General features: G+C 33.7%; 2 protein-coding genes across 5 annotated transcripts; both read left to right on the top strand.

Annotated features, from left to right (window-relative positions):
- LOC109335413 (protein ABC transporter 1, mitochondrial-like) lies at positions 274-5321 on the top strand. Its single transcript, XM_019571548.1, is given in 8 exon segments — positions 274-679; positions 761-773; positions 2102-2260; positions 2613-2772; positions 3390-3499; positions 4139-4229; positions 4232-4254; positions 4685-5321. Coding segments are annotated over 8 exon segments (1293 nt in total). The 5' UTR covers positions 274-335; the 3' UTR covers positions 5078-5321.
- Positions 6646-14145, top strand: LOC109336015 (pectin acetylesterase 6-like). 4 transcript variants are annotated; one of them, XM_019572342.1, is made up of 13 exons: positions 6646-6804; positions 6896-7169; positions 10675-10757; positions 10934-11063; positions 11196-11269; positions 11573-11659; positions 11737-11861; positions 11956-12016; positions 12361-12414; positions 12501-12578; positions 13002-13107; positions 13293-13438; positions 13877-14145. In XM_019572342.1, exons 2-13 carry the CDS (start codon positions 6956-6958, stop codon positions 13982-13984), a joined length of 1266 nt encoding a protein of 421 aa, XP_019427887.1. In that variant the 5' UTR covers positions 6646-6804; positions 6896-6955; the 3' UTR covers positions 13985-14145. The 4 variants fall into 4 exon arrangements, with proteins under 4 accessions (XP_019427887.1, XP_019427886.1, XP_019427884.1 ...); XM_019572339.1 differs by lacking the exons at positions 6646-6804; positions 6896-7169 and adding exons at positions 9459-9617; positions 9709-9982; XM_019572340.1 differs by lacking the exons at positions 6646-6804; positions 6896-7169 and adding an exon at positions 9459-9982 and having other exon boundaries at positions 13877-13998; positions 14034-14145.

The raw sequence follows: 14438 nt of genomic DNA, 5'->3' as shown, positions 1-14438 counted from the left end.
AGTTTGTCTATAGACATGATTTGCAATAGGATATTATGATGTTGTTTGATCTATGTAGTTGACTTTGTGAAAAGGCTTGGCTATTGTTGATTATTATAAATTATAGTTTAATTACTTTGTTGGTCCTTGAACTTTTTGGGAAATTAGAATAGAGTCTTACACTGAAAAGTTTTTAATTGAGTCTCTGAACTCGTGAAAATTTGTAAGAGTCTGTCATATATAGGAAGGAATCTTGAATTTTCCTCAAAAAGTTCAGGACCAATAGTGTAATTAAACCTAAAGCATAATATTGCTGATTCTGTCTCCTAACTACGATGTAAACAAATGTTGGCATTATGTACTTACTCAAGTGCTTTTCATTAACAATTTGTAGTTTTGCTGGGCTTGGAGCTGGTCTTGTCTGGGGGACACTTCAGGAATATACCAAGAGGCTTGTCTATGGTACACCTTCCCAAGGCAATAAACCTGCGCTTTCCCCGCTCCTATCTGAACAAAATGCAGAACGCTTAGCTCTTGCACTTTGTAGAATGCGTGGAGCAGCACTCAAAATTGGGCAGATGTTGAGCATACAGGATGAATCTCTTGTTCCTGCTCCGGTACAGTGGTCTGTCTTTTATACTTGTGGCTTAATGGGTTTTGGTGCACACATATATAATGGATTACATATGTTGTTTCTGAAGTAATTTGTTGATAGTAACTAGAATTGTTGGCTGGTCTTCTGCAATTTAAACTGAAGCTGAGATTAAATTGAAATTTTTAGCATTGAATTTCCAGTGATGAAAAATTTAACACTGAATTTTAAAGGCTGAAAATGTATTGATATCACCAAAAGGAATTGTTTTCTTTCAATTATTTAATTATGAAAAAGCCACTCAAGCTTAAGGGAAAATTTAACTGCACAATTATAAAACCTGCAATGCTATTTGGGACTGAATGTTGGGCGATACAATGCGAACAAGAGAATAAACTCAATGTAATATAGATGAGAATGATGCGTTCGATGAGTGAATACACTAGACAAGATAGCATTCAGAATGATTGTGTTAGAGAGAAAATTGGGCTAGATCTCATGTATGAAAGATATTAGAATCTCACCTTAGGTGGTTTGGGGCGGACATATGTGGAGGAAACCATTAGAAGCCTAAAAAAAGGAAAGTATATCAAATAGAGGGTAATCCAATTTCTAGAGGCAGAAGGAAGCCAACAAAAACCTTAGGCAATAACAACATGATTAAGAAGGATTTAGAGATCAATGTTTTGATAATGTACATGATTTATGATAGAGTATTATGACATCGTTTGATCCATGTAGCCGAGCTCATCTAGTGAGATTAAGACTTGGTTGATCTAGTTATATTAAACAAGAGCTGCTAAATCATTTTCAGCACTGAGTTGAGGTTTTAAATAGGCTTTTAAGTCTTTGTTTTTTTATAGTAATTGTATAATGTGCATCAACCTATATTGAGTGGCATCAGCTGTCAGATGAGTTTTTATTTCAAATGGTCTGGGTTTGACAGAGCAAAAATGCAGACGTTAGAAACAAAGTACATATTTTATAAACAAATAAATAGAGACTGCTTAGTGGATAAAGATCTTCTTAGATGATAGTTTGCCTTGATCATGTGTTCCATGATCAGAAGTGCTAGGTATCTTTTGCAGCTTTGACAATTAGGTTGTGAATCTGTTATGTTTCCGTAGATTATTTGGCTTCTGGTAGTGTCTTCGAAAATGGTGTTTACAATTGTTATATTTGCTGTTAACATCTCTTGTATTCTCTATCAATCAATGTTTATACCAGTCACAGATAAACATATCTGATGAGCTTCAAAAACTCAAAATTTGCTTTCCTCACTTTTTCTTTAAAGTCGGAAGACTAAAGGTGACTTGGGGCTATCTAATCTAACTTTGAATTTATATTAACATAAAAGTTTCTCTTATAAGAGCAAGAAGTTGCAATAGTTGCTTTTCTTATATACGAGATCTTATGTTAAATATAATTCCAAACAGAACAATTTGCATTTTCCTAACAACAATATTGTGCAACTTTATATTGTTACACCTGCTAAGTATAGTCTAACAAGGTTCCTCTTAATAAATTTAGGTCCACCAAGCTGTCATAAAGGATGGCATGCAAGTCGCAATGAAAATTCAATACCCTGGCGTTGCAGATAGCATCGAGAGTGACATTGAGAATGTGAAACTTCTTTTAAACTATACAAATCTAATTCCTGAAGGACTTCATCTTGACAGAGCTATAAAGGTACATATTTGTTGATGGAATTCATGTGTGCTTTCGGTTGTATGTTTATATTCATATCCTGATTTTCGTAGCTTTTAAACCCTCAAAACCTACTGTCTTGTATGTAGGGGTTTGGATCCCTAAGTCCCTCTCCCCTTCCTTTCTATCTATTTCTTTCCTCACCCTTTATCCCATCCTATCTGATATTACTTGTGCTCTCTTCTAAACTAGATTATGCAGGGTGATATTTTTCTATGGCAGATACTTACCTGGATTCTCTTACCTATCATATAAAAAAACACTGTCTCTGTCATTTGTCAACTGTATCCACCTATATGTTAAAGATTGCTTGCATTCTTGTATTATTTTATAGGTGGCCAAAGAGGAATTATCTCGCGAGTCTGATTACAAGTTGGAGGCAGCAAGTCAGAAGCGATTCCGTGATCTGCTTGCGGGCAAGGAAGGATTTTATGTTCCAATAGTTGTGGATGATATTTCAAGCAAGAGAGTATTGACTACAGAACTTGTTTATGGTAATTACAATAAACTTCAAAGTTCTTGTAATACATTCTTTATACATCCTTGCTTACAGCTTGCATAATATATGTACAAGTAAGTTGCTCAAAAGGTATAAGTTGTTTACTGCAGCTGCATCTGAAACCCTGTTGGTTAAGGTTCCATCGTAAACCCAGTTGGTAATGAGAGAATTAGCCTCACGTGTATTTAAACCACACCTGGAACATTGAGGTAGACGATGTGTGACTTACTTCTCAATACTGCTTAGATTGTCAGTGAGATGTTTTGAGAATATCGTTCTGTCACCTCAATGACATAGTTTTTATTAAGAAAAAAGATAAATGCATAACGCTTTCATTGACTCCATGCTCAAATATTTAGCTTTCAGTGAGAACACCATTTGTCCTGTTCATTACTCATATGATGCTTTTATTTTTCTTTCACTATAATTTTGTTATTGTTCTATTGGGGAGACTGGCAGAAAAGAATGTGTGTGTAAACTGGGGATTGCTTATTCAATTAAATGATGAATTTATTTACATTATTTTCATTAAATAATTGTAATGGTATCCTATTAACAATTCTATTGTATTCACGTTGTAGTTTATCTTTGAACATGGGGTTGTTGCTACAGGAATTACAATTGACAAAGTGGCATTGCTAGACCAGGAAACTCGTAATTATATTGGGAAGAAGTTATTGGAGCTCACATTGTTGGAGTTATTTGTATTCCAATTTATGCAAGCACGTTATTTCACCTTTGTTTATTATACGTGCATAGTAAAATTATTACATATCACTGTTGACACTCTGATCATAGCATCAGCAATCAGAAAACTCAGTTATGAGCATAGAAAATTTGAAGTGCATCTGCTGTCATCTTGAATGATGAATTTTGGTTTAGTTCAAGACATTGTTGTTGAAAGACTTGAGTAAAATGTAATGAAAGATTAGGTTTGGGTGGAACACTATCATCCTCAACTGACATAATATCTTTCACTCGCTTCCATGTTACTTGCTTGTGAACTGATTTTGATTTAAGTGGAGAACTTTATGCCATTTCTTTTACTGTTTATATCCTATACACTTAAAAGAGCAAGCTAGGTATGGTGAAATGAAGTTATACTGATTGGGGCTGCTATAGTGTTGACAATACCATTACCAAGATGCTTTCACATATTCCTAGTAGAGTTTCTAAAAAATAATACAATAAGGCCCAACTTATCCTATTCCTAACAGCTCATGTACCATATTAATGAATTTCATTTTCTATGTTTTGTTGCTTCATGTTTTTCAATGTCAACTTTTTGGAGTTTTCCTTTAAATCACTACTTCAACTCTGATAATGCGGTCTCTAACCTTGGGGTGTTCTCTTCCACGCAGACTGATCCTAATTGGGGTAATTTTTTATACGATGAGGCGACAAAGACAATCAATCTTATTGATTTTGGAGCTGCAAGGGATTTCCCAAAAAAATTGTTGACGATTATTTAAGAATGGTTGGTTCTCTTCCTTTCTAATTTATATTTTTTACCTGTAGTAGTTAAGCTTAAGCTTGAAATATTCATTTGGGTTCTTGTTTTCTGCTTAAAATTAATGTTGCTGAGATTTTATTAGGACTTATCTAAAATTTAAAGAATATGCAAAAAGAGAATTTAAGTGCCTCTAGTTGTCTAACTAGTTATGTTATCACAATAACTAAGGTGACTATGCAATTGTTTCAATCAGCATGGTAAACAGGCTCTACTGCTAATAATTTTTTGTAATTCAATATTCTCAACTGTTTTAGCAATTTGGTAGGTTGTACGGCTTCAACTTGGAAGGAGGTCTTGAGCTGCTTTACTACTTTACCCCTTCCTTAAGCTGAGCTGCAAATTCCTCAAACCTCTTACTACTATTATTTATTGTTTCTGATCTTTAATTGATTAGGTTCTAGCATGTGCAAACAGTGATAGTGATGAGGTAGTTGAGATGTCCAGGAGACTAGGATTCCTCACTGGAACGGAATCAGATGTAATGCTAGATGCCCACATTCAAGCTGGTTTTATTGTGGGTTTGCCTTTCTCAAGACCTGGTGGTTTTGACTTCCGATCAAGCAACATTACTCAAAGCATTTCGCACCTCGGGGCGACAATGCTTAAGCACAGGCTCACTCCGCCACCTGATGAAGCATACAGTCTGCACAGAAAGCTTTCTGGTGCTTTTTTGGCATGCATTAAAATTGGAGCTGTTGTTCCTTGTAGAGACCTATTGCTTGAAGTGTACAAGCATCATAAGTTTGGTGAAGAAGTAAATGAGGTGTTATCAAGTGACTGTCTATAGCCTTTTTTCTTCTCCTATTGATATTTTCCCCCAATTAGAATAACCTTTAGGGTGCTAGTTTGTGTCCAAGCTCCTGAACAGGAATATTTCATTTTGTTCCTCAAATAGAGTTTTTGTTGGGGACAGTTACCCCTTTCCCCATTTGTAACTTATAGTTGCTTATAGAGTTTTATCCAGATGTATTCTTTGAAAGGTTATTGATTCTTCATAATATTGTAATAATATTGAAAGGTTATTGATTCTTAAAGATTATTTGAAAGGTTATTGATTCTTTGAAATGTTTTATTCTGCTGTCCTCAATTTGAAATATGAATATCCATTCATCATGCCTGCGTGCTTTATTGCAGGTTGGATTAGCTGAGATCGCTGTTAATGTTCATAATTTTTCCCCGGTGAGTCAATTCAACATTAGTTAACATTCTGTTATTGACAAGTCATTGATTCTATAAGGTAATAATGTATGTTTTTCAAACCTGATATCTGAATAGAATATGCATCATGACTACACGAACCATACTTTCTCTATTCCTAAACAAAATCTAGAGTAAAATTTACATCTCTTATGAGACAAGATTTTAATGCTCAGCAGTTAATATTGATTGATTATTCACATTCCTTCCATGGTAACTTGAACAAAGTTTTATCCCTTTCTAGTATATGCTTACATGTGGTCAGAAAAAAGCTTAAACAAATGAAGTCTAAAATATAATCACTTTTGAAATGTTATTGCAAACATGATTCTTAAAATATTGAATCTGCAACACACATAATTAACTCTATTGATCCCAAAGGCTAGATTTTAAAACCAAATTTTCAAATTACAAATTCATAAAAACTAATTTACAATATCCAAGAAGTTCCAAATACTAAAGCCAACTTTCACTCAACCTATGTTTGGTTCCTTAGGGTAGAATGCAATGTAAATTCTGTAACTTGTATACCAAAGAAAAAGAAGAAGAAAAGAATGCAGTGCAACTTTTGCAAAGAATCAATGCCGTAATAAGTGGACAGAGCAAACTAGAGCATCAGATCCTTTTCCCCCTTGGGTCCACTGAATAAAGAAAGAGTTGAAATAGAAATGTTAATTAATTACTATAACACTTGACATTACTAGGGTCTCTAACCATTCATAGTTGCACTTAATGTCAATTGTACATGAAATAAATTATAATAACGTCCTTTTGGAAACTCAAAACATGAAAAAATGGAATAAAATAAAAAAATTAATATTATAAAATTCTTAATTTGTATGTAATATTTTTCCCTCAAGTGATTATAAAGATTATCTAGATGATTCATTGGAATTATTCATACTTTAATAACGTGAGACTAAAGTGATGAATAAAAATAAAATTTATGATATAATTATCAACAGGGAAATTTGATACCTCTAAAAGCCACATTTTAACGTGATTGGCTCAGTTAGTGCTTTCAATTATACCTTTTGGGTAAGTAAGAGTTATCGATGGGAACACATCTATTAGTAATAATACTAGTAAACATAAATTGATTCGTTTGATTTATCCGTGCCTTAAAGGTTGGTAAAGTCCCTATCAAAATCACTAAAATAAGGGAAATAGTATAAAGAAAAGCACTATGAATGTGTTCATAAATCATAATGAAGAGGTGGAGTAGTTTTTACGACAACATATTAAAGTGTAATGTTTTGATTTTATGAAAAAAGAGAACAACATATGAGGACAAGTTGTGCACTAAAGTCAGTGTGTGTTTCTAGACTTTGGCTTTTAAGCAGTAAGATAAGCTTGGCTTCTCTCAAAAGAGTTGAGAAACGATGAATGGTCCTTGTTAATTGTGCAGAGACAAAGCAATAGAGAGATTTAGCAGTAGTTGTTGTAGTTTTAGTTGTGAAAGTTGAATATGACAAACAAGACTACAATGAAGCTGGTTTTGTTAGCCGTTGGATTTGCATGCTTAGTTTCTGGGGTTATTTCCTCTGGATCTGACACACACTCTATGCTTTCCTTCTTAGAAAATGGTGCTGTCTCAGTTTCGAGTACAAAGCCTTCTTCTTTACCCCAACCTGTCATGGTTGGCCTCACTCTTATTGAGGGAGCTGCTTCTACAGGAGCTGGTTTCTCTCTCCTCTCTCTCTTTTTCTCTTTCAAATTATTTTTCAGTTGTTTCTTCTTATTTGTGAATGCCACATTCTATGTTTGTTTGTGATATGTACTCAGTATTACACAATTCACATTACATTCTTTGTTGAGGATGTAAGCACTAAGCATAAATTTTATGGCCCACTTTCATTAGATGAGAATCTTACATATTAATATACCCTTTGTGATATTACATAAAATACCACATTTGGTAGCTCATCCATATCATGTTTCTCCTTTTAAAATTGTATGCACAGCATTTGAGAGGTTGGTCCTTTAACCTCTCTCTTCATCTTGCCTTATTATTTGCTAGAGTTGCCTTGCTTTTCTCCTCCAAATTATTTACTTGTTAGCCTTTAGTAACAATTCTAATTTGTGGGGTGCTATAATGGGGGAATTTCAGAAGAAGATTAACCTGTTAGCTCTTTATCTCAAATGCTCCATATTCCACATGAACATCCCTTGATTGTACCTCCTGCGATGGATATTGTTTGGATTTATTCCTGACTAAATATTTAATATTTGTATGGATCTATGTATGCTTTCTAAATTATACAATACATGTAATATAGACAGCTTATGCTTGTTTGAGTAATTGGAGCTGTTGTTCCTTGTAGAGACCTATTGCTTGAAGTGTACAAGCATCATAAGTTTGGTGAAGAAGTAAATGAGGTGTTATCAAGTGACTGTCTATAGCCTTTTTTCTTCTCCTATTGATATTTTCCCCCAATTAGAATAACCTTTAGGGTGCTAGTTTGTGTCCAAGCTCCTGAACAGGAATATTTCATTTTGTTCCTCAAATAGAGTTTTTGTTGGGGACAGTTACCCCTTTCCCCATTTGTAACTTATAGTTGCTTATAGAGTTTTATCCAGATGTATTCTTTGAAAGGTTATTGATTCTTCATAATATTGTAATAATATTGAAAGGTTATTGATTCTTAAAGATTATTTGAAAGGTTATTGATTCTTTGAAATGTTTTATTCTGCTGTCCTCAATTTGAAATATGAATATCCATTCATCATGCCTGCGTGCTTTATTGCAGGTTGGATTAGCTGAGATCGCTGTTAATGTTCATAATTTTTCCCCGGTGAGTCAATTCAACATTAGTTAACATTCTGTTATTGACAAGTCATTGATTCTATAAGGTAATAATGTATGTTTTTCAAACCTGATATCTGAATAGAATATGCATCATGACTACACGAACCATACTTTCTCTATTCCTAAACAAAATCTAGAGTAAAATTTACATCTCTTATGAGACAAGATTTTAATGCTCAGCAGTTAATATTGATTGATTATTCACATTCCTTCCATGGTAACTTGAACAAAGTTTTATCCCTTTCTAGTATATGCTTACATGTGGTCAGAAAAAAGCTTAAACAAATGAAGTCTAAAATATAATCACTTTTGAAATGTTATTGCAAACATGATTCTTAAAATATTGAATCTGCAACACACATAATTAACTCTATTGATCCCAAAGGCTAGATTTTAAAACCAAATTTTCAAATTACAAATTCATAAAAACTAATTTACAATATCCAAGAAGTTCCAAATACTAAAGCCAACTTTCACTCAACCTATGTTTGGTTCCTTAGGGTAGAATGCAATGTAAATTCTGTAACTTGTATACCAAAGAAAAAGAAGAAGAAAAGAATGCAGTGCAACTTTTGCAAAGAATCAATGCCGTAATAAGTGGACAGAGCAAACTAGAGCATCAGATCCTTTTCCCCCTTGGGTCCACTGAATAAAGAAAGAGTTGAAATAGAAATGTTAATTAATTACTATAACACTTGACATTACTAGGGTCTCTAACCATTCATAGTTGCACTTAATGTCAATTGTACATGAAATAAATTATAATAACGTCCTTTTGGAAACTCAAAACATGAAAAAATGGAATAAAATAAAAAAATTAATATTATAAAATTCTTAATTTGTATGTAATATTTTTCCCTCAAGTGATTATAAAGATTATCTAGATGATTCATTGGAATTATTCATACTTTAATAACGTGAGACTAAAGTGATGAATAAAAATAAAATTTATGATATAATTATCAACAGGGAAATTTGATACCTCTAAAAGCCACATTTTAACGTGATTGGCTCAGTTAGTGCTTTCAATTATACCTTTTGGGTAAGTAAGAGTTATCGATGGGAACACATCTATTAGTAATAATACTAGTAAACATAAATTGATTCGTTTGATTTATCCGTGCCTTAAAGGTTGGTAAAGTCCCTATCAAAATCACTAAAATAAGGGAAATAGTATAAAGAAAAGCACTATGAATGTGTTCATAAATCATAATGAAGAGGTGGAGTAGTTTTTACGACAACATATTAAAGTGTAATGTTTTGATTTTATGAAAAAAGAGAACAACATATGAGGACAAGTTGTGCACTAAAGTCAGTGTGTGTTTCTAGACTTTGGCTTTTAAGCAGTAAGATAAGCTTGGCTTCTCTCAAAAGAGTTGAGAAACGATGAATGGTCCTTGTTAATTGTGCAGAGACAAAGCAATAGAGAGATTTAGCAGTAGTTGTTGTAGTTTTAGTTGTGAAAGTTGAATATGACAAACAAGACTACAATGAAGCTGGTTTTGTTAGCCGTTGGATTTGCATGCTTAGTTTCTGGGGTTATTTCCTCTGGATCTGACACACACTCTATGCTTTCCTTCTTAGAAAATGGTGCTGTCTCAGTTTCGAGTACAAAGCCTTCTTCTTTACCCCAACCTGTCATGGTTGGCCTCACTCTTATTGAGGGAGCTGCTTCTACAGGAGCTGGTTTCTCTCTCCTCTCTCTCTTTTTCTCTTTCAAATTATTTTTCAGTTGTTTCTTCTTATTTGTGAATGCCACATTCTATGTTTGTTTGTGATATGTACTCAGTATTACACAATTCACATTACATTCTTTGTTGAGGATGTAAGCACTAAGCATAAATTTTATGGCCCACTTTCATTAGATGAGAATCTTACATATTAATATACCCTTTGTGATATTACATAAAATACCACATTTGGTAGCTCATCCATATCATGTTTCTCCTTTTAAAATTGTATGCACAGCATTTGAGAGGTTGGTCCTTTAACCTCTCTCTTCATCTTGCCTTATTATTTGCTAGAGTTGCCTTGCTTTTCTCCTCCAAATTATTTACTTGTTAGCCTTTAGTAACAATTCTAATTTGTGGGGTGCTATAATGGGGGAATTTCAGAAGAAGATTAACCTGTTAGCTCTTTATCTCAAATGCTCCATATTCCACATGAACATCCCTTGATTGTACCTCCTGCGATGGATATTGTTTGGATTTATTCCTGACTAAATATTTAATATTTGTATGGATCTATGTATGCTTTCTAAATTATACAATACATGTAATATAGACAGCTTATGCTTGTTTGAGTTGGTTGTGTATCCTATCTGTAAATTGTAAAGACAGTCTCCAATGCATAAATTTGTTTGCTTTCAAATCTGGCAGTGTGTTTGGATGGAACATTACCTGGTTACCATTTGGATCGTGGATTTGGATCCGGTGCAAATAGTTGGCTAGTTCATTTGGAGGTATGTCCAAGTATTTCCAAGGTTTAATAGTGTCTGAAAATTTGCTTATTGTTCTAGCCTGTAATAATAATTGGTGTATATTGAGAAAACAGGCCATAGAGAAAAAGTAATATTTCAAGTCTTGATGCTCCTATGCTACCTTTGCCTAGCATTGATGCATTTATTAATACCTGCAGGGAGGAGGATGGTGTAATACCATTAGAAACTGTGTCTACAGAAAAGCTAGTCGTCACGGTTCCTCAAAGTATATGGAAAGTCAAATACCATTCATGGGAATATTGAGCAATAAAGCTGAAGAAAACCCTGGTTTTTCTCTTTACCCTACTCACCATGCTTACATTATCTTAGTCATTAAAATTTGCACTCCTGGAGGGTGAAAATTGTGTATACTGAAGTTCGTGTTCTCTCATTTTTCTGGACCTAATCTATTGTGCACAGATTTCTTTAATTGGAACAGAATCAAATTAAGGTACTGTGATGGGGCATCTTTCAGTGGTGATAGTCATGATGAGGTCTGTGAGAGTAACACATCACATATTCTTTTCCTTATGCTTGTACAATTTGGGACAGAAGTTGAGTATTTAAATTTTCAAATATCAACATAAACTTTGTTGTAATGTAAAACTATTCAAATTACTGAATGAACAAATCTTTTTTATTATCTGTTTCTTCACTGATGTGAATGACACACATATCTTTCTAATGAACAAGGTTCTGCTAAATCCCCTTTAGTGCTGGAGAGTTAATTATTAAGGAGAGTTTCGTTACTTTGGAATTTGTGATTGCTTTAATTTGTGAATTTTGTTTGTTTTCAGTCTGCACAGCTTCAATTCCGAGGACAAAAGATATGGCTAGCTGCAATGGAGGAATTAATGTCCAAAGGAATGCAGAATGCTGAACAGGTTTCATACAACTAATTAACTATATCTGTTCTTCAATCTTTAATATGCATGGATGGTAATCAATAGATGTATATCAGGCCCTTCTCTCTGGATGCTCCGCGGGTGGTCTGGCGTCTATAATACACTGTGATGAGTTCCGGAACTCGTTTCCAGAATCTACCAAAGTTAAATGTTTGAGTGATGCAGGATTTTTTCTTGACGCGTAAGTTTTATATTTTTCTTTACAGAACTTTTCCTAGATTATACCTTTGGTGTAAACTTTGTTATAGTTGATTGTATGTTCTTAAATCATGTAGAACTGATGTATCTGGAGGCCACACACTGAGGAATCTATTTGAAGGTGTAGTTCAGTTGCAGGTGGTATTTAACTTAGTTTTGTAGTAAAAAAAATCTGAATAAGACTACAATGTTAGTAGATTCTGGTTCTGACTATCTTGTTATAATATTTAATTAATTTAATTATATATAATGTGCCAAAAACAACAAATTATTTCCATAGTTATAGTCTTATAGAGGATTTGTAATATGTCAAAGATCAATCACCATCCTAAATACTTGAGTTATTAAGTGAGGGCATATGAATGAAATTACATCTATAACACAACCATAAATTTATTCAGTGTTTTACTTCTTTGATGCATGGTTAAGAAAACCTGTACAAAGATGTTATGTAGCTGATGTTTTGAAAAGTGAAACTGTAGGAGGTACAAAAGAATTTGCCAAGTAGTTGTCTCAACAAACTGGATCCGACTTCGGTAATTCTTATTCTCCATGTCATGCTATCCAAACTTGAAATTACTTAAACATTCAAATATTAAACATGTGGTATATCTTTTTTCAGTGCTTCTTTCCTCAGAATATGGCTGAGCATGTTCAGACTCCATTGTTTATACTCAATGCGGCTTATGATTCTTGGCAGGTATCGTTAATTAATGCACTGTTTCTCATGTATTCTTTATTGATGTTCCTGATGTTATGCTAATTACAAGGAACACATCTTCATATGTCTTGAAACTTATACATCACATTGTCACCAAAAGTTCCTGCCTGACTAATTTGTTGTCTTGGATTATCCTTTGCCTCAAACGGCTCCCATAGTCAGTTTTTTTGTCTTATAATACCCTCTTTTCTTTTTTAAGAGTAAGATAATTGATTCTGAATTTCACACCACTAAAACCTAGGACTGACACTTTCACCAAAAACCCAAGCTCTGCGGTCAAACCAGGAGTAACAACTAAGATAATCATTCATGTTGAACCCTTTATTGCATTTTATATATGCTTCAACATGATTACTATTAATTTTATATGACATGGTCTAACTCTTATAATTGTTTCATCAGGTTCAAGCCAGTTTAGCCCCACCTTCAGCTGACCCCTTTGGCTATTGGAATGACTGCAAATCAAACCATGCAAATTGTAGCTCATCTCAAATTCAGTTCCTCCAAGGTGACTTTAATCTCTACCATTACATATTATGCAGAGCAGTGATGTACATGTATGACATTTTCTTTTCTCTTCTCATAACGTACTGTCTCTACTAATGTGAATTATACACAGCAATGGGTGTACTCCTGTAAATCTTCATTATTGTATCCTTTCTAACATAATATTATATATCTTCTGTGAAGCAGACTTCAGAGTTCAATTGCTAAATGACTTGAAAGACTTCTCAAGTTCATCTCAAACCGGGCTATTCATAAATTCTTGTTTTTCTCATTGCCAGTCTGAGAGACAAGGGACATGGTTTTCTGATGATTCTCCCCTTCTTGGGAACACGGTATGCTCAATATAGATTGGCATTCTTTTCAGACAATGGGGTTGGACTAAAGAAACTTATGGGGGTCAATGTTCCATTACATCTGTTCAGACTCATAATTCATTCTCTTTTAATAGGCGATTTAGATATAGTTTGAAACATAGACAGTGGATATTGAATATAGAGAGGATTAGAAAAAACATTCTGGAAAACCTCCTTGCCATGGCAAAAGCTCTTAGAACATGTCACGGAAACATATCAATATGGTCTTTCCATGAAGCATCAAAATGTAATGGACAACTGAGACTTATTTCATTTACAATTTATAGATAGAAGTGACTTTTAAAGCCTTTGATGGAATATTCACTACTTAAGCTTCATGCCTTCCTCCCTTTTCTATTTGTTGTTCTTAGAAAATGTTCTTATAAGCTTACATTACACATTTTATTATCCTTGCAGCCAATTGCAGTTGCTGTGGCAGACTGGTATTTTGATAGAGAAGTTGTCAAAGCTATTGACTGTGCCTACCCCTGTGATAACACCTGCCATCATCTGGTTTTTAAGTGAGACAAATTTATTGTTCCTCATATGGTAATATGATATTTAACCTTTCATCCTTGTAATTGTCATTTGTGCATCTAATATTCATTAATTGTTATGGAAAGACTGCTCTTGCATGAGGATGTAATGCAATTGATTATCTATTTATTTTCACTGATAATAAGTCATGTCAATAGGATCTATTTAGTCTTCTTGTGTGATAGGATCTCTCACTATATAATTCTTGTGCGCTATCATGTCAATGAGAATGGAATGATTTTTAATGTAAGTTTAATCCTCTCCTAATCTCCTTCTTAAGTGGCTCTTACACCTGTTTTTGTCTATCTTCATACATGAGGATTGTTTAAGACAGACAAAGCTAACACCACAACAAATAGTAACAGTTGCTTAACATAATGTGTCAATGATTAATACATAAATCTCTCGGAATAAAAGCAGAGAAATCCGGATAGACATGGAA

Source organism: Lupinus angustifolius, chromosome LG20, assembly GCF_001865875.1.
Source record: "Lupinus angustifolius cultivar Tanjil chromosome LG20, LupAngTanjil_v1.0, whole genome shotgun sequence".
Lineage (NCBI taxonomy): Eukaryota > Viridiplantae > Streptophyta > Magnoliopsida > Fabales > Fabaceae > Lupinus > Lupinus angustifolius.
This window is presented reverse-complemented; position numbering and strand designations above follow the sequence as displayed.

Coding starts and splice junctions, on each gene's coding strand:
- LOC109336015 (XM_019572342.1), top strand. CDS start 6,956: ATGACAAACAAGACTACAATGAAGCTGGTTTTGTTAGCCGTTGGATTT. Junction 11,862..11,955: donor GCAGGATTTTTTCTTGACGC/GTAAGTTTTATA, acceptor TAAATCATGTAG/AACTGATGTATCTGGAGGCC. Junction 13,439..13,876: donor CTCCCCTTCTTGGGAACACG/GTATGCTCAATA, acceptor TTATCCTTGCAG/CCAATTGCAGTTGCTGTGGC.